Here is a 23401-nt window from a genome sequence, read left to right on the forward strand (position 1 = left end):
TGTATGTGTGTGTGTGTGTGTGTGTGTGTGTGTGTGTGTGTGTGTGTGTGTGTGTGTGTACATGAATGCAGGTGCATGTGAAGTCCAGAGGAGGGCACATGATCCCTTGGAGCTGGAGTTACAGACTGTTGTTAGCATCTTGATATGGGTGCTGGGATTTGAACTCAGGTACTCTGGCAAGCCTTGAGCCATCTCTCCAGCTCCATCATTGACAAATCAAAAACACTTACAAAGGGCCTATTCGACTTCTGCTTTTCCAAGAGCAATGTTTAAACAAAGTCACTTTTCTCTGAGCCATAGTTTAGCTGCTTCTGCTTCGTGACTTGACTTGTAACTAAGATCTCACTGAGGGTTGCTTTCCCCGCCATCTAACACAGATCCTTGCTGGGCCCCTGGAGCACAATGCTATCGACATGCAAGGAGAGAGTTCAATAAATGGAATATCACAATTCAGCAAAAACGTTCTATAAGTTATCCTTCAACAGTGAGAGACAAAGCAGAAACCATCAGCAAATATTATAATCAATCTGTTGGCAACTGAAGAGGAGACTCAGTGGGTGAACATATTTGCTGCCCAACCTGATGCCCTCTGTTCGATCCCAGAACTCACAGAGTGGAAGGAGAAAGCTGACTCCTGCAAGCTGTCCTCTGACCTCCACAGGTGCACCATGACACAGTCATGCCCACCCCCAAATAATTAACTTAAGCCCTTTTGAAATACTCAGGGAAGATAATACAGTGTAAAATTGTTAAGATAAAAATAAATACATTTATCACAAAAAAAAGTCCTTTTACCATTATACTTAAAGTCCATGTGCAAATGCATATAAAATTAATACAATATAAATGCACAGTTTAAATGTTACAAAGTGAGCTTTGTGCAGTAATTATATGACATTTGTGCAGTTATCAACTAGGGCCAAGGACTGGAACATTGCCAGTCCCAGACACTGGGCCACCCCATCACATTCACCCAGAATTCACTACTCAGCCCTCCTCAGGAGTGCACTGTTAACACTTAGGATAATACTTCCTGGACTTTAAAGATACCTCACTGCTTGCATTCACAGACAGTACAGCTTTGTTTTAATCAATGGAATCCTATCTATATAGTCTCCTGCTTTGTCTTGTCTGCTTTTTCTGGTCATTACTATGTGGGTAAAAATTCATTCATGTTTTTTAATGAATGTAGTTCATTTGTTTGCATTGATGCAGTCTGTCATTGAAAATGCCATGATGTATTTCCCATTCTATTGTTGTATAATTGATCTTCTGTAATTTGTTCTTTTATTTTTCGGCTCGATCTCATTTATTGTTGAAAAACAACAACTCTCTCCATTATTTTAACACCTTTCAGACCATCTAAAGCAGATTTAGAAAGTGTAAATTGAAAACCCAAAAGTAACCTCACTAGGGATACAGAAGAGAAGGGGAGCTGTTCTCGGTGACAGTGTCAGAAGTGAGCCCTTCTGAACCTGCTCCTATGCTGTGGAAGTTACACAAGATGCCCAAGGCAATTACATTATATGGAGCAAAGGTTGCAAATTCAACTATTCAACTTCAGCCTCACTCACGACAAAGCAAGGCATGTAAGAGAAAACAGGATCACAATCAAATGGCACCTTTGAGGCTTGGAGTCCCCGGGTTCCATGAGGTCCTGGAATCCCCGGACATTTGCAAAATGTGCAGCAACAAGCCCTCTCTGCGATGTTTCCCTAGAGAGACAGAGGGAAAAAATACCAAGGGGAGGTGAGCGACAACCATCAGGGATTTTCTTACATAAGAACCCTATTCAGACACATCATAAACCATCTGCAAGCCCAGGCTCTGCCTTTGGTGGGGAGGCAAGCAATAAAAGAGCTTTATGACTTGAACTACAGAAAGGGCACCAGACCAACAAATTGTGTGGGCAGTCTCCCCTCTCAAAAGGAAACAACCTCAATTAATAGAAAGGGCACCAAGCGCATACATGGCCACAAGCCAAGCTGACTTGAGACATTGATTCATAGGTGACAATCTCTCGGAATGTCTATTGTATAAATTTTTCGGAGCTTTTTAATAACATTAGGGGCTGGTTGAACTTTTGATTCCCTTTACATTCATTCAGCAATATGACAATAAATGGAAGGACAGAAAAAAATATGTTTTGAATGCAAATCGAAACCTTAGTGCTGCAAGAAGCTCAGGTGTCAAAAGCAGGCAGATCACTCCGAATTGAGGCCAGCCTGATCTACATAGAACATTCCAGGTCAGTCAGCGATGCATACAGTGAGATTCTGTCTCAGATAGATAGATAGATAGATAGATAGATAGATAGATAGATAGACGGATGGATGGATAAAAGTCTTTAATGTTATATTACCTCATATATAGTAGGATGGCTACTACCCAAGAAAGGAAGGAGTGAGGGAATGGGGGAAGGGAACAGGAAGGAAAAGGGGAAGAATGAAGGAAAGAAGGGAGGTGTGGTAGTTTGTATTTGGCCCCCATAAGCTCATAAGGAGTGACACTATTAGGAGATGTGGCTTTGTTGGAATGGGTGTGGCCTTGTTAGAGGAAGTGTGTCACTGTGGCAGTAGGCTTCGAGGTTTCTTTATGCTCAGGGTACCGCCCAGTGAGTCAGTCGACTCTGTTGCCTGTCTATGAAGATGGAAGGACTCAGCTCAGCTATGGTCCCCATCATGCTCCACTCCATGCTGATAATGGACTGAAGCTCTGAAATGGTAAGTGAGATCCCTCAATTAAATGTTTTCCTTATAAGAGTTGCCATGGCCATGGTGTCTCTTCACAGCAATTAAAAACCCTGACTAACATAGGAGGAAACTAAACACATCAAGTGTCCAGGAAGATGTGGAGAAAACAGAACTTGAATGGCATGGAAAACAATAGATGTGTTCCTCAAAACACTAAAAGCAGAATTATCATATTCCATAATCCCATTTGTGGGTACATACACGAAAGAACTGGATATAGGATCTTGAAGAGATGTTTGCTCATGTGTGTTTATCGCAGTGTTATTCATGATAAGTATTACATGTTAAGCACAGTATTATTCATGCTAAGAGGTAGAAATGACCTTAAATGTCAGTTCAGAGATGACTGGATAAAGGTAGTACAGCAAAGAAGGGAATACTGTCACATGCTACCATGTGGATGAGCCTTGAGGACATTACACTAAGCCAGTCACAAACAGACACACACTGCATGATGCCAATGTAATGAATCTTAAGTATAAAAACTTTTAGGTAGAGGAAGTTGAATTAGAGGTTTCAGGCTCTTCAAGGGTAGCAACACAGAGGTCATATTGCCAGTTGAAGGTTTACAGAGTTTCAGTCTCATAAAATGAAAACTTTCTAGAGGTCTACTGGACAGCAATGTGCACATTAGCTAGTGTGGTGGTCAACCTTGACTGTCAACTTGATAAGATTTATCATCACCATGGAAACAAACCTCTGGCATGTCTGAGGGATTCTCTAGATTAGGTTAATTGAGGTGGGACGCTGTGGAATAATCTTTCTGTACACTGTGTAAATTATGCTGTGATTGGTTTAATAAAGAAGCTGACTGGCCAATAGCTGGACAAGATAAGGTTAGGTGGGAAAACCAGACTAAGGACACTGGGAAGAAGGGCAGAGTTAGAGGAATGGCCAGGAAGTGCAAGATGAAAGAGAGGTAATGCCACATGACAGAATGTAGATTAATATAAATGGGTTAATATAAGTTGTAAGAGTTAGTTAGTAATAAGCCTGAGCTATCTGCCAATTATTTGTAATTAATATTGAGTCTCCATGTTGGTCTCCAGTTCCCAGCATTTGGGAACTGCTGGATGGGAAAGAAAACTCTGCCTATAGTGGCAAGACCCACACTGAACATAGGCTGCTGCACACCATTCCACAGGCTGGATAAAAAGGAGGAATTGAATAAGAGCAGCATCCACCCTCTGCTTCCTGGCTACAGATGCGGTGTGACCAGCTGCCTCAAGCTCCTGCTGCCTGATTTCTCCACCACGATGGGCTGTATCCTCCAACTGCAAGCCCAAGCAAACCCTTCAGGCCTTACGGTACTTTTGTTAGACAAGTAACTAATACAACCATATACTACATACTTCAGATTGTTGCAATGATAAATATTGCATTTAACCATAATAATAAAACTCAAATATTTAAAAAAACAACAATTTAGTTTTACTAATAACCAAAGACATGTCAGTTACAATGCTGGACAACACTGGGGAAACTGTGATTGATGTTATGGTCTTTTGCATGTTTTAACATCCTAAATGCCATGTCTTTAACTTAATGACACAAATAGCCCCAGTCTTTGGAAACACCAGCATTCCAATTTGGTCCTTGTGGCACTTGAGATAATTGACAACTCACCAGATACTGTGAAAGCTTCTTGCCCAGGTCTGTCATTCCAATGGTCAGGTGAGTCCTGTAGTCAAATCCTTTTCCAAATTCAAAGCTGGAAAACTCATCCTGAGCTAATGCATTAAGGGACACCACCAACAGAGCATCAAGTCCTATTTAATAAAAATAGCACAGGTGAAACCAAAGGGTTCATCCAACAAAAGAAATTCCACTCTGCAAATGCCATTCAAAGAACCAGAAAACAGAAAAGGTAAACATCAGAGGAAGCAGGATTCTCAACATACAAACACACAACAACAGACTCACCTGCATTTCTGAAAACACATTAGACACTGGTCTCTGGCTTTAGCATGAAATTCCCCCAAGGAAAAACATCTCAGAGAAACTATTGACAAATCAGCTGAAAATGTTGTGGAATATTAGTTTAAGATGTGTTATGTTGATTTATGCTGTGGAATATGTGTTTAATGATGCGAAGTTGTGTTGCATTCTTTTATGTTGCATTTATTTAACTCTGTAAAGCTGTGTTACTTTTCCTGGTTAAAGGCCTGATTGGTCTAATAAAGAGCTGAACAGTCAATAGCGAGGCAGGAGAGAAGAGTGGGTGGGGCTGGTGGGCAGAGAATAAATAAGAGGAGTAATCTGAAATGAGAGCAAGGAGCAAGAAAAGGAGAAGGAGAGGGAGATGCCAGGGGCCAGCCACAGAGTAAGAAGGAAAGAAAGATATATAGAATAAAGAAAAGTAAAAAGCCCAGAGGCCAAATGTAGTTAAAGAGAAACAGGATAATGTAAGTTAAGAAAAGCTGGGTAGAAACAAGCCAAGTTAAGACCAGGCATTCATAAGTAAGAATAAGTCTCCCTGTAGAGTAAAGAATCCAGCTATAGGAAACACTGCTGGGTGGTGGTGGCACACGCCTTTAATCCCAGCACTCGGGAGGCAGAGGCAGGAGGAACTCTGTGAGTTCGAGGCCAGCCTGGTCTACAAAGTGAGTTCCAGGAAAGGCGCAAAGCTACACAGAGAAACCCTGTCTCAAAAAAAAAAAAAAAAGAAAAGAAAAAAAGAAAACACCAACAGAAAGTAGTGCTCAACAGCTCACACCCATTCTGATGCAACTCTTGGGCATTCAAATGTGATTTCTAAGAAATGCATTGTTTATCTTTGGAGTGGGGTTTTGAATTTTCTAAAATACATTTTTTTTTTTGTTTTTTGAGACAGGGTTTCTCTGTGTAGTTTTGGTGCCTGTCCTGGATCTCACTCTACAGACCAGGCTAGCCTCAAACTCACAGAGATCAGCCTGTCTCTGCCTCCCGAGTGCTGGGATTAAAGGCATGCACCACCACCACCCGGCTTTGGAATACATATTAACAACAGTTATCCTGCAGGAACCCAGAGTCTGGGTGAGTCCTATCTCAGATGAATGTATTATTTCATTCACTCATTCACTGATTCATTAATTCATCCACTAGCTGGTTGACTCGTCTATCTTGTCATTAAGCAAGCGTTTATTTCTTAGGAGCTTGTTGTGTACCAATTGTTGTACCAGGATGACAAGATGCTTGGGTCAGGCACATTTCTTCCTGTGTCATAGTTCATGGTCTGATGGACAAGATGGACAGAGTCTCATGGGAGAGACCATTGGGCAGCAATGAAAGCCTTGCTTGAGGTAATGCTCCTGACAGTCTCAAGGGACTGTGGGGAGGACAGTCTCAGGGGAATACAGAAGGTTCTTAGAGAAACTAGTAGCTAAGCTGACTCTGAAGAGGAACAGAAGTTGGTTAAAGGAAAGAACCAGGGATGGAAGAACAGAGGACTGAGAATGGGGGGAGGTGTGCAGAGGTCTAATGAAGACCGGAAGGAACAAGAGTGTCAACACCTTGAAGAAGGAAGTTCTGTGTGTCGGACATCAAGCATGAGGAGTGAGCTCAGGCTGGAGCCAGGGCAGGGGCAGGATTTTGCAGTCTCGGCTGTCATAGCAAGGAAGTTGATACACAACCAAGGACCATAGAAGGAGCTGAAGGAAACAAGAAAGATGGCACCGTCCAGCAACGAATCTCAAAAGCCAGTCTGGGGCTCCTTCACGGCAGTTTTAGAAGATGTGTCCTATTTGACAGTTAATGGACTTTTTTCTTTCTGAAGATTCATCTCATCTTCTCCATCTCACCTCAGGCTCAGTCCAAAACTAGTGGATACAGATGTAGGGTGAGGAGTGCCTAGGCTAACCCACACTGATACCTTTCACATGGACATCCAGAAACAGTGAAAGACGTCTTCAGTTAGACACCCTGGAAGCAGAATCAGAGAGGGGGAAATGTGTGTGTGTGTGTGTGTGCTACTGAGAAAGAAAACCAGCTAAGAGAAAGGGAAGGGAAGCTGTGAGCAGGGTTTTATCTCAGCAAAGACTCAGCTTGAGCTGAGTCAGGAGAGACTCTGAAGTGGTAATTGTGCCAGAGTTGACCTACCTGGGGCAAGAGCACTGGACTTGTGCATGCCTACATCATTGAGAGCCACATTCACTGCGACGGGACTTGGCCTAACCCCACCTGCAATGGCTACTCTTCGTTGTCAGCTGACTAGATTAATAAACACCAGTATGTCCACAAGAATGGTTCTAGTTGGAGAGAAGACCTACCCTGAATACAAGCCATTCTAACCCATGGACTGGAGTCCTGGAGAAAAAATAGAAAACCAGTTGATCTCCAGAATCTTTTCTTTGCTTCCTATTCTGTTGAGATATGAGCAAGCATCTGCCACCATGAAGCTGCCTCCACAATGCCTTCCCCATCATGATGGACTGTATATCCCCAAACACGAGCCAAAACAAATTTCTCCTTACTTAACTACTTCATATCAGCAAACTACCCTCAGTCCATGCCTCAGGGGTTAGCCAAGGGTGTATCTGTAGAAGGTCGCAGGTGTAAGTGCTTGGCTATAGCATCGAATCATTAAGGGAAGAAAAACGGGGACTAATCAAAGGACTTTGCACAAGCTACCAACAACATCTTCTGCAAATGGCTACACAGATCGCAAGACCTAGAACACATGTGGCAGAAACCTGTTCACACGCTCCTTCTCCACTGTTTGCATTTTCAACTCAATACCTGCTTCTCTGAGCCTGTCTGACTGTTGTTCCAGCGTGGTGATGCTCTCGCCCTGGAGACCATCTGAGAAGATAAGCATCACCTACAGAAAGAGAGAAGAAAAGAGGGTGATGGCAAAACCAGAGATACACCTGGGAAAGGAGGAACCGATGCAGGGTGTGGAATGGGAAGTAGACTACAGTGAGAATACCTGGCCCCTGGATGCAGATTTCTCCTCAAACACGTCCCACAGTGACTGCAAGAGCTGTGCGTTCAGGTGAGTTGGCCCACGGACGGTGGCTTGCAGCAAGTTGTCAAACACTGCTTTCTGGTAGATTTGGAACTTGGCGGGGAACTCTTGGTCATTGTTCACCTTAAAGGCCAGGCTCACCTGTGCCTCTGCACCTGCTCCACAGCTCACCCCTCTGATAGAGGTGATGTCCTCTAAGATGTTTGGGAGGTATGATTCTAAGCGGGGATGGCCCTGGAACAAAGGCTGGCCCTCATGGTGGGTGGAAATGTCAAACCCGATCACTACGTCCACAAAGCAATCTGGTGACAAAAAAACAAGGACAGGTTAATTAGCAAACAGGCATGAGGATGGAAGAGAAAAGATTCTGTCATGCTCCAGAGCTGGAGTCCAGGGGGTGTCTAGTAACCAGAGTATGTTCAAACACGAAGGTACTGGCTACTCTACCAATAAAGAACACAGGTCCTACCTCTGTCCCCTTTCATATGCAACAAGTTCCAGTAGTTATTTGAAGTTCAAATCATGGTTTAGGCTCATTGCTAGAAACTTTATATGTGTGGGTGAATTTCCCTGCTTTTAATGACGACATATTCTGATTCATGCAATCATAGCATGCTAAACATTTGAACTGTCCTGGAGATTATTCTAGTTCTAACAGTCATAAATGCAAAGTTTTGCAAAGGCCAGGTGGATAATGCACAGAAGTCAAATGGCCAGGGAGTGAAGACAGTTGCCTGGAGGCCAGACTGAACCCCATGCCTGTTCACAGCCAGCAACAGCTGAGAGGGTCAAGTAGTGAATGGGGCCCCACGGTGTTGACTCCATTTTCTGAAGTAAAGCCTGAATCTGTATTTTTAGTGCAAAGTCTCCAGTTTGTAAGCACTGTCAACTAATTTAACAAGTTACTCCAGCTAGACAGAACGAGCAAGTTGCATGCAGGATCCCCTCTGAGCCTTGCTGTCTCTTCTTTTGCAGGCTTAGGGACAGTGATTCATAAATGTTGTGGCACTATTCCAGGGTTAAAAGTCTGGCTTTTTAATTCCAGACCCAGGGCCCTTCCTTCCTCTGTCACTTGCCTCCACGCAAGCACCCAAACAGGACAGAAGAGATCTGGAGCCCTTGGAGAGACTGACACATGCAGCCTCCAGCATCACAGCTCTGAAGATGGCAGTAGCAGGGAGTTAGTGCCCATGCACAAAGTCCACACAGGGAGGGATGCCTGCTGCCATGCCGCTTTCCGGGCTCCCAGCCCCAAATGCACAGCACCTGAGTCCCCTGTGGCTACTGCCAGCTGCAGCTGATTAGTGGCATCCCTGTGGGGTGGATCACTGTTTCCCAGTTTGCTGACCTCACACCCTGCCTGCCAAGCTGATTTCTCTACAATATCCAAGAGGCCTTTGTAGCCAATTATACTTATGGACTGAATGATCTGTAAAGACAACTGAAATTTTTACTATGTTACAATCATGCAGATGTTACTCTTCAAAGCAAAATAGATCTGGATAGATGGCTCAGTAATTTAGAGAACTTGTTGCTCTTGCAGAGTTTCCAGTACCGGCTTGCTGGCTCACAACCATTTGTAATTCTAGTTTCAGGGGATCTGACACCCTCTTCTGGCATCTGTGGGCACTGCACCCACATGGTGCACACACATAAATGCAGACGTGTTCCAGAGGAGCTGGTGCCCTTTTCTAGCCTCTAAAGTCACTGCAGGCATGTCCACAGACATACATGCAAGCAAAACACCCATATACAAATGTTTTTTTAAAAAATGAAAATAAAAATTTTAAAGAAAACATCCACTGTATAAATACACATAAATGTATGCACATACACACTCAGTCCTTTACTAGTTCAACAATGTTGAAAGAAAGTTTCAATAGTAAATGCTCATTTTCCTTACATCCTACTGGATGAAGGACATTGTCCAGAGGACTTACAAATACAAGAGACTGAGCTCCAGTACAGAGAAGAGCATAAACTTGGATAGCAGTGAGGGAGCAGGGATGCCTATAGGACACAGCCTTACCCTGCCCTCTCATGCTCTATACCCAACCCTGTCACTGAGAAAGGCTGACTAATCACAAACTTCCAGGGAGAAGCAACAACCAATGTCTCATCTCACTATACATTCTCCTAAGTGGGTTCCACAGGGGCTAGCTCATAAGACAGCTTCGGGAAATGGAGGCACAGGAAGCCACCATCAAATAACACCAAACATCAGCAAGACACTCACTGGCTTTCCCGCAGCTCTGGCAGATTTCACGGACCATTCTTTTCTTCACATCCACACTCATCAGTCTATTAAAGTCTTGGAAAGTAATGATTTTTTCTGGATTGCCTGTGATGGGCAGAAGTTGTTCCTTATAAACATCTCCTATTCCCAAAGCCAGGACACAGATGCCAAGGTCTTTCAGGACTTTAACTGCATCTGCCACATCATAGCGAGGATAACCAGAGGTGATGACAACCAACATTTGAGGGACACCAGCATTCTTCCTCCCGCCGACGGAGGGATGAAACATGTGGCTCACATGCTTAAGAGCGAAGTCAATTCGTGGAAACCCCTTGCTCTTGGCCATGGTTTGGATGCGAGACTTCCACTGAGTCTTGTTCAGAGAGCTCTCCAACTCAATGATTTCCTGGTACCGGCTCCCGTATTGAGCCATCCCGATTTTCATTCTCTGAGACTGAATGTCAAAATTATCAATTAAGTCTGACAAGAAAGTTGTCATGGTAACAAACTCCGAATCAGACACCATGTCAGAGCCATCACAAAGGAAAATCACATCTGCTTCCTGAAGGTTACAGGCTGGAACAAGAAGGAAAAAAAAGAATAAATTATTTTCCTCGTGCATCATTTTAAACTGTTCCTTTACTGGGATACTTAAATTGCTTTGCTAAATACTTAAATTGTTTTCCATTAGCAGCAAATTGAGATAAATTAGCTGAAGAGAGACTCACTGATTGAACCTCAAAGAGAAGGAAAAAATAGCAGGAAAGAGTAGGATAATAGACATTTTTTCTAAGTGTAATTATATTTGCATGAGTTATTGAGAAAGATATTGCAGGCTATTCAGGAAGGAAGTAGGTAATTTGGATAGATTGAATATTCTCTTGAAGAGATACTTTACAAGCCTGGAAGTCTCGTCAATGTCTGCAGACCGGAACAGTCTAGGTAGCAATTGCACTGTGTATTGCTGAAACTCCTATTGTTAACTGGTGTTGCCAGATTACACATGTATTGAACAGTATCATTTCCAAAACACTTTGGGCATGCAATAACACAGTAAATAGCCCCAACCAGCTTATGACACATTATTCTGATTTTCTATATGTAGGAATGGAATTCAGAGTCAGGTAAATTCATAAGAACACATAATTACTGTGGAGGAAGGAGTGTATCTGGACTTCCAGAAACTTAAATACACTTTTTTTTCTACTGCAGTTTTTTTATATAGAATATTAGAAGTGTATGGGACAAGTGTGTATTGTCCATAAATAGAGCACAGGGCCATCTCCCTGAAGTTCAATGTGAAATATTCTAAAACCAAGGGATAATTTTTTCCAAGTTCCAGCCAGACTCCCTGGCTCGGGTAGGAACAGCAGAAGGGTAATCACAAATGGTTACCACTGATGGTCCAGTGTCACACAATTCCTTGAAAAGCAGAGGGCAAACACAGAGCCGAGCTGCCTAGACAGGCCTTCAAGGAGCATAGAGCTCCCTGCATTAGGGGAGCCTCCAGCCAGTAGCTCCATCAGGGTCTGCCTCCTTACAGAGATGCTTTGCAAGTGACGCACCTTTCCCAGGGCAGTCCACACTCCCTTCTCACCCTACCCTTGCCATCTTGGTGCTGGGCCACTGCCCTGGGAAGTGCTTGCTCTGGAGCCTCGAGGTTTACAGCTTCCTTGGCTGTGCATCACTGCCTGACTTCTGCCTACCTTGCCCTTCCTTTTTATTTCACAAGTGTGGCTTCTTAATAAACGTCATCCATCCCAAACTCCATCTCAGCATCCACTGCCAAGAGGTAACACGGAAGATAAGAACAAAGTAGCATCCTGACTCCTAAGACAAGACCAGTCTTAGTGATGTACTAGATTAGGCGGGAATCCAATTATAAACAAGAGCCCAAGGAACTCAGTCTTTCGATTGATACAGATGAGTTAACACCAAGAGAAACAGAAGGTGCCAGAGTTAGAGAACATGGAGCAAACAAAAGTTTGAACTTGTCAGGTATATCAGATGCAGGCAAATGAGTGACAGGCTGAGTATTTGTAGTGGGTAGAACGGTGTGCACAAAGATGCGGAAAATTTCAGAATAATAAGAAAGACCTGAAAAGGGCAGGGGAAGCAGATGAGACGGGAGAAGTGCATAATAGTTGGATAGAGTTAGAAAGACAGTGGCGTGACATAGTCCAGTATGTGTAAGATTGTTGAGAGTGACCTGCATGGCAACAGGACAGATGGGTGGAGGGGTGATACACACCCCTGAGCGCACACACAGGAATATGTACACATGAGTATATCGCACACCTAAAAGCTCAGACACCATCATGGAACAGGGGGTAGAAAGACAGTAAGAGCCAGAGGTTGAAGAGGACCATATAAAACGGTGTCTTCAGGGCGTGATAGGACCGCTGCACCCATGAACTCACAGGAGCTGTGACAGCACTGAATCCTGCATAAGATCAATCAGTCAACATTCTATTGTGGAGGTGGGAGGGAACCACAAGTCTCCACCCCTAGCTGAGGCATTATTAGCAGCAGATAGCTTCTGGGGGAGGTGGAGTCTGCTTCCTTTAAGGGTGTAGCTCCAGTAGTCGGGCCCCACATCTGTAAGTAGATGGGCAACCCAAACTGGAAAAGGAGACATGAAGCTGGCGGGGTGGAGATGTGAGGAGGGGTGTCTGGGCAGAGTTAGTGGGTGTGAATATGACCAAAACACATAATAATACAATTCTCAAAGAGTAGAATATTATATTAAGTACTAGTTATAGCAGCTTACTCTCTTGTGAATTATTGCACAGAGTTTCTTGCAGAGGCAGGTAAATATCTCTCAGCTTGTCAAAGTTGTCTACATGGATAGTATTTTCTTTCTTCCCTGCCATGGTCTCCAGTTCATCTTGGTTGGCATTTCCTACACCTACTGCGAAGATGGTGATGCCTTTGTCCCTTAGTCTCCACACTGTGTCGTTGAGTTTATGTCGATCGTGGGACACACCGTCCGTGATGACAATCATCAGCTGTCTCACGTTTTGCTTCAGGCGGCTGCCATGCTCCTCTGTGAACAGGATGTTGGAGTGCTCCAGAGCCTTGGCAGTGTAGGTGTCCCCTCCTGTGTCCCTGGTCCTCCTCAGGTGCTCAATGATGCCCGATTTGCTCGAGTATGTGTTAAGATAGAAAAGGATCTCAGGATTGTTGGAATATTTGAGAGCTCCAAACTGGACTCGGTCCCTGCCAACATCCGCCTTCTTCACCAAGTGGATGGTGAGGTTAATCATGCTTTCTTGTTCTTGTGGTCCGATGCTGCCTGAATGGTCCAGCACGAACACAATGTCTAAGAGTTCGATCCTCTTGCAATCTGAAAAAAAATAAACAACAGGCATTCACAAACTACACTATGCATCTTACACACAAGAGGGAAAGTAGTCAACCTTTCCCATGAGTGTTCTAGGTAAATGACACCCCCATCCCATTCCCTGTGCCTCAATTAGATATCCTCTCATTTTTGTATGTGTGTGTGTGTGTGTGTGTGTGTACATATGTGTGCATATATATATGTGTGTGTGTGTGTGTGTGTGTGTGTGTGTGTGTGTGTGTGTGTACAGGTATGTGTATGTGGAGGCCAACATTCAATCATGGTTTCATTTCTCAGAACACCATCTACCTTGGTTTTTGAAACAAGGTCTCTCACTGGTCTAGAACCTACCAAACAGGCTAGGCTGGCAGGCCAGCAAGCCCCCAGGCTCTGCCTGTCTCTAGCTCTTCTGCACTGGGATCACAGGCACATGTCAAAATCTGGTTTATTCAAATGGTGCTGGGGATCAAACTCTGATCTCCATATGTTTGTGGCAAGCACTCTGCCAATTAAGCATTCTTGCCAGCCCCTGTCTCACTTGTTTCTTCAAGATGGTTGTCATTTTACAGAGAAAGAGACCAAAGCACATTCAAGGGCAAGTTGCCAGAGCTGGATTCTAAGGGCACATGTACCCTTACCTAAGGGGCCTTCTGGCTGGTGGTCCTGCACCACACCACTCTGTTCTGCCGTGTCTCAGGCCCCATGGTGCTAATCAGGCCCCTTTGCTAATCAGCTTCCAACAGAAAAGAAACATCAGAAGCCAGTTCAAGGACAATATGATGGCAAGACGTGCTAGTGCTCGCCGAAATGGACTGCTGTCTTGAAGAGTTCAGGAGCTCATTGTGTAGCTTGGGAGTTGCATCCCACTCTCTCTGGCTCCATCTCTCTTCTGGGCCCCCAGGACCCAAACCTCCCCGCATGCATCCTAGAACTCCCCACTTAGGCGCACTCCAGCCTGGCCTCCAGAATTCCGACTCAGTGAGAGTGGAGACAAGCAGGGGAGGAGTGAAAGCTCTTATCTCATCTTCCCTGGCCCCAAGTCCTCTTCCATTTTCAACGTCAGCAGACCATTCTCGGGTGCTCTTCAAAATCGACATTTTCTTTTCCTTGCTAACCTAGGCATTTGCCTTCCAAGGCTCCCTTTCTCCTTCATGTCCCACCAGCCTGTTTCACCTCCAGTCTTTATTTCTGCCAATGAGGTTCTCAAGTTTTCAAGTCCCAGACACCAAGGGTGAGCTCAGGCTATCCCCGTGAAAGCCTGGGGCAAAGGCTTCATTGAGATTTGGTGACTGGGCATGATTTGAAAAACATTTATCAGTTGGTTAGTATATGAGGCAGTTGAAGCTTCACCATATGCTCTACACAGGGCTCTGCCAGCATTAGTATCTATCCAAAGAAAGAGTCAACAGCCAAAGGTCTAGCCCTTTAGTATACACCTCAACACTAGTGAGTCTGCGAAGCACTGCCACCATAGAGGAAGAAAGGACTCCAGTCAGGTTGCTATCGGAAAGTCCTGAGATAGCACCGAAAATTCATTTGCAGTGAGGTGTTATTTGTCAAGTTGCTAAAAATTCTAAACATGTGATTTTGAAGAATGAAACCAATAACCGTTTCTATTCTGCCAGGAGAACACACAATCCACTTACTGATGTTTTCATTTACTCTTTTAGCTTTTTCCAAAACGGATAACAGCACATGATAGATTTCAGAATGTGTGTCTCCGGTCCTTGTGCAGATTGATAGCAAGTTCTAGCTCAAGAGAGGTTGAATGTGATAGAATCAGGGCTCAGGATGCACGCAACTCAATGGTAGAGCTCCCCCCAGCATCTGTGAGGCACTAGGCTCAGTTCCCAGCCCTGCAAAAAAATACTGGCTCCAACTAAAGATTGCTCAATACTTTTTTTTAAAAAAGTAATATGATTTATAAGATAAAAGTGGTAACCCCAAGGAATCAAGGGGAACGTCACATAAAATTTCACAAGTTAGTACGTGGGCAGACAAATGCCTAGTTGCCAGACGTTAAGAAGAATACAAAGCAATAAAAAAAATGCACTCTGTATTTAAAATATGAGCAATATTTGGGTAAATCAGGACTGTGTAGGGAGTTGTTTAGTATCATTAAAATGCTTCTAATTACTTTCTGCCCAACAATGGCTATGCATAGCCATGAAACAATCCTTTAATAAATTGTTTGAAGGACTGCTGCTCTTCCCACTTTGGGCCAGCCCACGTGACTAAACCAATCCCCACCACCACCACTCTCTCTCTATTTCCCTACCTCCCTCTTTACCTCCTCCCTCTCACCTTCTCTCCATAATCTTCTGCTTTAAATGATAAAAAAACTAGTATTAAAAAAAGCAAAAATTCATGTTTGTAAGAATTAAAGCTGCAAGTTTATATTTGGAGACCTTTTCAAAAGAGATTTGAATTCACCAAAAGCAAGACTAGCTTATACCAAACTTGCTACAGAATTGTTCATCGGGTCATGAGGGTTTTAATATAACTGACATAGATAAGACACTAGGAGACCACTGGGGTCTTGAGGGATATGAGGACACTTACCATGTAGAGCGCACACACGGAACACGAGCTTACTCTCTATCGCCTCCAGATGATCAAAGTTCTCAACATGGAAAACCAGGCTGCCATCCCCACTGATTTCCTCCAGCTCAGCCCTATTGGCACCGTACACACCCACAGAAAAGATGGTCACACTTTTGTTCCTGAGAGCCATGGCGGGACCCCCTACTTTATCTTGGGCTTCTCCGTCTGTGAGGAGGATGAGAAACTTTCTGACCTGGGGACGGCCCCCCTTGGCAAGGTCAAAGTAGTCCTTTACAAAGGTAAGCGCACTTCCAGTCAAAGTGTTTCTGTTGATGGGCGACATCCTGTCTATCGCGGCATAAATTTCTTTGTGTGTGAAGAATGTATTAAGCTGGAATTCTTCCCTGTTATAATCACTGAACTGAACAACACCCACTTGGGTTTTATTGGCACCAATTTGAATCTTCTCCACCAGGTTTTTCATGAAGGTTTTCATTTTCTCAAAATTTGTAGGCCCTATGCTTCCAGAACTGTCCACTAAAAACATGATGTCAGCCTTCATGTCTTCACATCCTATGTGGTAGAAACAGATCAGGAATTGGTGTGATTCTCAGAGTACATGGAAACAGTCAGTAATCACGAATGCATTTATGAGAAAATGTTCAAAATCAACTCAGGGAATTGCTGTTATGTGTGAAATTTTTATTTGCAACTTTGGTAGAAAAAGCCTTCTGATAAGAACCCTATATCAGAAATTCACTGAGGATGATCCAAGAAATTTAAAAAAGGAAATGCCACTTCCAAAGTTTACATTCAGTCCCTCATACATACAATCACTCACTTATCATTCATTTATCATGCATATCTCATTTATCCATTCATCATTCATCCATTCATTACTCTTTCATTCATAACTTTTAAGTGTATATAAATACCAAGCCTCAAGTTAAGCATTAAAGATGTAATGATGATTTAAAAAACTTAATCTGAGCCAAAGTAACCAATTCTCAACATTTATGGTACTAATATTTCAGGATTTAAACATAGTCTTGAAAAACATAATTCTAAGTAATCTTAAAGCAGCATTATTTTCTGGGATAATTTTAAATGGCTTGATAAATAAGTCATTTAATACATAGAAATTGTAATGAAAAGTTTTTTTAGTAGTGACATTACATGCTTTAGTAAGCACATATAATTCACCATGAACTATTCCTTCATTTATACATAAAACTTGTAGCTAGCCTTTATTGAAATTGGGTATACATACATATACATAGATGCATATACACATACATGTAAGACCCAACTTCAATAAACTACTGAAAATAGGTGTTATTGGGGTTGGAGAGATGTATCCATGGTTTAGAGTACTTGTTGCTCTTGCAGTGGACCCAGGTTCAATTCCCAGCACCCACACAGTAGCTCAAAACCATCCATACTCCAGGCCCAGTGGTTCTGATGCCCTCTGCTGACCTCGGCAGGCACTGCACCCACATAGTACACACATATACTTGCAGATAAAACACTCATACGTGTAAAATCAAAATAGATTAAAAACCTTTAAAACAAAAAATATGAATATAGCCTTAACAAAGCACCAAGGTAAACTGCAGTGTTGATGACACTTCTTTGTGTGACCCATATAAAGGAATAGATATAAATTTAACATTCACAAGAGCTGTGCCTCTATTTCTACAGGTGATAGGAACTGCTTCTAGTATGCTAATATGTCTTCCCGTTCTTGCCTGTCAATCAAGTTTCAGCCAGGCTGATGGTTTCCCGGCAGAAGAATGCTTGTCTCAGCCTTCCTTGCAACCAGACAAGACCCCTTGACTAAGTTTGAACCTGCAGTTGGACACAGTGGCCCAGCCTCCTCCGGGTCCTACCATCACATCAGTTGAGTGCAGCAAGCTCCCTTCAGCAGTCTTTCCTCAGATGGGGGGGGGGTGACGAGCACAGTTCTGACCTAAAGGTGGAAGCACCTGCCTGTCCACTAGACCTGAACCCCTCAGCCTGACAGGTACATAAGAGAGAAGTGAGCAATAACGTCCTGGGACCCTGAGCTTGAAGTGAATGCTTTAGTCCACCACACAGACACACTGCCTCATTCCATCAAGTACCTGCTCTGAGCATGAAACTGTTCTCTGGCCCCTCAGGCCCAGGCTTCTTACCTTTTTCGGAGCAGATTCTGTGAACAATTTCATTTTTTATGTTCTTTAGAGAATCAAAATTCTGCCCAAAATTAACCCTATCGTCATTGCCAGCAATTTGTTGCAGCTGGGTTCTGTTCGCCTCGCCAATCCCCACCGCGTGAATGGTGACGCGTTCAGCCCTGAGTCTGTCCGCAGGTTCTAGAACGCTGTCTTCTGACTTCCCGTCAGTCAGTACAATGAGGTAACAGGGAATTTCATCCGTCCTCTCCGATTTCCCCGTCTTGATTATCGGCAGTATGAAATCCAGAGCTTTCCCAGTGAGGGTACGGCCTTTGAGTTGCTTGATGTTGAAAATAGCCTTCTTCAAGGCAATGGCATCCAAGTAGAGAGAGATGGGGAATTCCACTTCATTCTTATGTGAATACTGCACGACGCCAACTCGGACTTTGTTGGGACCGATGGGAAACATGTCTACCACAGACGACATAAATGTCTGGATTTGCTCAAACTCTCTCTTGCGGATGCTGGTCGAGCCATCAATGAGGAAATAGATGTCAGCCTCCTTTGTGTCCACACAGCCTAAGAAGGAAGCAAGCACAGAGGAGTGGGAAGTGTGTTCTCTGTCCACTCAGTCCTTCATACACACAGACATACTGAGAGAACTTGTCCCAGGCTTTGTGCGGAGCAGGAACCTGTGCAGGATCTAAAGAGCAGGGCCTCTGGGTTTGTGTGGAGCGGGGAAACTTCCTCGGGACCTTTCTGTCCAGTTTTAATCTTTGACATGTATCACCATCTTGGGAAAACACTGAGACACAGCAAAGCAGGGTGCTTTATCTAGGATCATACAGCCAGGACATGAAAAGCGAGGACCAGATTTCTCAGGCCCCCAGGCTGTAGGTAAAACCATCTGAGCAGCTTTGACAATTGCCTCTTTATAGAGTCCAGGTCTAATGGCTTCCCTGAAAACAGCATGGGATCAGAAACCACCTGTCCTGGGTGCTTTTGTTTTGGTTTGTTTTTACACAGAATCTCTATGAAGCCCAGGCTAGCCTTAAGCTCATGAGCCTCCTGCCTCTACGTGCACCCTATGCTTGCCTTACCTCTGGCTTTTCTCTCCAACTCTAGTTCTAGCAATTCCTCATCTACTCACTGTGTTTTGATCACATTGACTTCCTATTTTTTTAATGCGTGTATGGGTGTTTTGTCTGTGCACCACATGTGTGTGATGCCTGTGGAGATCAGAAGAAGGTGTCAGATTCTCTGGAGCTGGAAATAGAGGTGGTTCAAGCTCCCATCTGGGTGCTGGGAATCAAACCTGGGTCCTCTAGTGATTTTAATGGCTGAGCCATCTCTCAAGGCCCAGACTCTCTACTCTTTAACTGTGTCCCAGGACCTTTGCACTAGTCCTGCTCCCTTGAAAAATTTCTTATCTCACCAGGTCACATGTCAATTTAGAAAAAGGCCTTCACTTCCCCTCTAGCTGAGACATGTTAGCCATTCTCTATCCTATCACTCTATTTTCTTCTACCATCTATCTATCTATATCTATATCTATATCTATATCTATATCTATATCTATATATTCTATCTATCATCTATCTATCTCCCTCCATCTCTATCTCTATCTTGATTTTTTGAGACAGGGTTTGTCTGCATAGCCCTGGCTGTCCTGGAACTCACTATGTAGACCAGGCTAGCCTCAAACCCAGAGATCTGTCTGCTTCTGCTTTCAGAGTGCTGGGATTAAAGGTGTGTATCACCACATGTGGCTCTATCACCCTATTTTCATTGAGACATTTTTTCAGAATTGATTTCTTTATAAGAATAACCTATTTCTTACCATAGAAAATCACTTTCGACAGATCTGCCTAAGCCATGCTTCTGCTTTGTAGACCTGGCACATCACAGAAATCTGACAATTATTTTAAACAAAATACCTCTCAATGCTCTGTTGTGGAATAGAATATTTGTTTCACTATGTAAAGGTATATTGTTTTTGTTTATGCTGCATTTGTTTAACTATGTAAAGATGTGTTGCTGTTTCACCTTGCCTGTCTAAGGCACCTGATTGGTCTAATAAAAAGCTGAATGGCCAATAGCTAGGCAGAGGAAGGATAGGTGGGGCTGGTGGGCAGAGAAAAAAAAGGGGAGCCAGTCAGTCAATTGGGGGCCAGCCAGCCAGCCACAGAGTAAGCAGTAAAGTAGGACATACAGAATGAAAAGTAAAAAGCCCCAAGGAAAAAGATAAACTAATAGAAACAGGTTAAATCAAGTTAAAAGAGCTAGCAGGGCAAGCCTAAGCTAAGGCTAAGCATTCATAACTAATAATAAGTCTCGATGTCATGATTTGGGGCTGGTGGTCGGAGAAAGCCTGCTACAACGCCACTTCCTCTATTATACAAAATCTAAGGAGGAGTGTTGTTTTCTGTCTCTCTTTCTTTTTGTCTCATGTAGCTCAGGCTAGCTGAGAACTATCTATGTAGCTGAGGATGGCCCTGAACTCCTGATCCCCCTGCTCCCCTTCCCAACTGCTGGGATTACAAGTTCTTCCCACTATGTCCAGCTAATTTTAACTTTTTCATCAGGTGATCCTTTCTCTTTGTAGTCATTCACAGGAAATGGGTAGCACAGTTTCACACTGTAAGCTTCATATGCCATTATTTAGTTAAGTAAATAAGCCAATCTTTTAAACATAGGGCAATTTAGCCGTTTAAGAATTCTTCCTTCGTTGGAAGTGTTGGGGCAATGAATGATCCCTGACAATACTGTAGGCTTTGAGCAACCATTCCTTAACAAGTAAGTGATATTGGAAATACATCAAATCCAGAGAATTAAGACTATGAAATCAATGCTTAGAGCTCTGAGGCTGAGATCACAATCATCTGCAAAACACAGGTGGATCTGGATCTGCAAACCTTGAATGCAAGCACAGTGAACTGATCCATGATCTAATGAAGACACAAGCATTCACCAGAAGGAAGGAGGCAGTGGCCAGGGGTGGTGAAGAGAGGATGTGGATCAGAGCAGACCACAGTGATGGCTTGGCCCTCCTGCACCTCTGCCCTCTCACACACTAGTCCTTGGTCACTGCTGCTCTTACCACACAAACTTAGAGCCCAGACAGTAAAGTGCTTGCTGCATAAGTGTGAAGACCTGCCTTTGATCCTCGGCACCTACATTAAAGTGTGGAAAAACAAGCAAAGTCAAGTGTAATCTGAAGGTAGGACTACAGCTTATTTTTTTCTTCTTCTTGTCCATCTACACTATAAAAAATGTTTTATGCATCACGTGTATGGCTTTATTACATCTTACTGAGGCACAATTTGCACATTATAAAATCAATCCATTATAAGTATATTGTTCAATAGATTTTGGTATATTTATAGCTATGCAGCCATTATGCAAATTCAGGTATTTTTTTTTTGTTTCTTGGTGTTTTGTTTGTTTGTTTCTTTGTTTGTTTTAGCATTCTCTCAACCCTTAAAAGTCCCCTGACTGAATTTTGATCAATGCCTGCTGCCCACTCCAGTCCCAACACTGGACAACCGTTAGTCATGTAATAACAGAGTCTTCTAGACATACCAGTTTTATCAAGTTCCATTTGTTCAGCATGGGTGGAAACTTGGGTCCAGACTTCATTGTGGATCTTCTTCAGGAAGTTCCTACTGTACGATTCCAGCTGTCTGTAGGAGCTGTGTGTGGAAATGCTCTGCTCAGAAGGGTAGGATACTATGTCTTCTAACTGTGTGTTGTTGGCCCCTTGGACGCCCAGAGCAAACATAGTAACACCATCCAAGCGAAGGTCGAGTGCAGCATCCCTCACGGCATCATCTGATGGTCTGTTGGTGACCAGCACAGCAATCTGAGGGACCCCCTGTGCCTTTCTGCTGCCACCAGACTCGGAGAAGCCTTCTCTTCTCATCTGCTCAATGGCAGCCCCAACTTTAGAGCCCCCAGTCCGGAGGGAGAGTTTTCGGATTTGCTGCTGGAATTCAGACTGGTTGGTACTCGACTTCAGGGAAGAAATAGTCTGAACCTTGTCACTGTAGCTCATCAGTCCAAGTCGCATGCAATTGTCCTTCACATCCACAGAGCTGGTGACATTCTCCAGGAAGTTCTGCAGGTCCCTCAGATTTTCTGTGGTCCCCACTGACTCGTCCACCAAGAATATAATGTCAGCCAGGGAGTCTTTCTGACAGGATATGGGAAAGGGAACTGTGGAGAGAGAAAAGTTGTGAGGTTAGAAGAAACCACTGGCCTGGAGTGGAGGGTGCTTCAAGGATTGCTAAGGCCCTAATGAAAATGGATGGAGTTACCAGACCCAGTTACAATCACTTCCTCTCAGTAAACAAAAGATCAAAATTCTGAATAAGTCTGGCAAGGTCATTGAATTCAGAGGCTTCGTGTGAACTCTTTCTTCTCTACTTAGCAATTTTCCTGTCTTCTCTGTGACCAGGCCTACAATAACCATCTTCATGGACAGTATACTTCCCACCATTAGTGTGACCACAGTCACCTGGCTCAACCATCATCACTACCAGGACATGAAGCTCAACTCATTACCACCGCCACTGTGACCACCTCCACCATGGTCCCCACCCCCACCATTTACCAGCAACGTGACCATCATGGCTGCCGCTACCCTCATCACCGCCATCCTCACACTTGTGACATGTGGGGATGAACTGGCAGACATGTTGCTGACCTCAACAAGCTCACACTCCATGGTGGCCAAATTCTATTCTTCCAAGCGGTGATAACTGCCACAAAGAAAACAAGCAGCTGGCTTGATTGACTTTCCCGGTGGTGTGGTTCGGGGAGAGACTTTAACCTACGTGAGATGTGAAGTCAGGGGAGGCCTCTCTGAAAGGATCACATTTGGATGATAGGTGAGTGTAGGATCCAATCATAGGAAATTCGGAAGGAAGAGAAATTCTAGTAGAAAGGATAGCAAAAGGGGGACAAGCAAGAACTACACAGTGGCTAGAGCCAGAGGGAAAAACAATGATGATGTGATGATGAGGTCAGAGCACCCGGAAGTCACATGACCTGTTTTAAATTTCTCAGCATCCCTCCAGGTGCTGAAGGGAAATAATGAATTCCAGGTTACAACAAACAACTGCCCTGGTCCAGGAAGGAAATGCTGACTCTAAACAGGGTAACAGCAGGAAGGCAGAGCAGCAGGAGAAGAACGGGAAACGCCTAGGCTTGGGGTTTGCACATCTGAATGGATAGTGGCAGTGTGTCCTTCTGAGACAGTGGGAATGAGTTACAAGTAGGATCCAAGAGTTCCATTTCAGGCATGCTAGATTTCACACAGCATTGAGCATCCAAGAGGAGATGTCACACGAGCAGTTGTTTGGAAGAATCCGATCTAAGACAAAGTCACCATATTCACAGCAAACATGTACTACAAACATGAGT

At 43.8% G+C, this 23401-nt stretch overlaps 1 protein-coding gene across 1 annotated transcript in view; it reads right to left on the reverse strand.

Moving 5' to 3' along the window:
* Col6a5 (collagen type VI alpha 5 chain) overlaps positions 1-23401 on the reverse strand; it is a 122786-nt gene that overhangs the window by 69957 nt on the left and 29428 nt on the right. The window contains exons 4-12 of the mRNA XM_042281552.2: positions 21560-22192; positions 17996-18556; positions 15840-16394; positions 12705-13280; positions 9935-10510; positions 7660-8000; positions 7470-7551; positions 4380-4522; positions 1623-1715 (exon numbers count right to left, since the gene is read on the reverse strand). Of these exons, the coding sequence (XP_042137486.2) occupies positions 1623-1715; positions 4380-4522; positions 7470-7551; positions 7660-8000; positions 9935-10510; positions 12705-13280; positions 15840-16394; positions 17996-18556; positions 21560-22192 (3560 nt within the window). The remainder of the gene's footprint in view (positions 1-1622; positions 1716-4379; positions 4523-7469; positions 7552-7659; positions 8001-9934; positions 10511-12704; positions 13281-15839; positions 16395-17995; positions 18557-21559; positions 22193-23401) is intronic.

The sequence above is a fragment of the Peromyscus maniculatus genome, chromosome 7 (assembly GCF_049852395.1).
Source record: "Peromyscus maniculatus bairdii isolate BWxNUB_F1_BW_parent chromosome 7, HU_Pman_BW_mat_3.1, whole genome shotgun sequence".
NCBI lineage: Eukaryota > Metazoa > Chordata > Mammalia > Rodentia > Cricetidae > Peromyscus > Peromyscus maniculatus.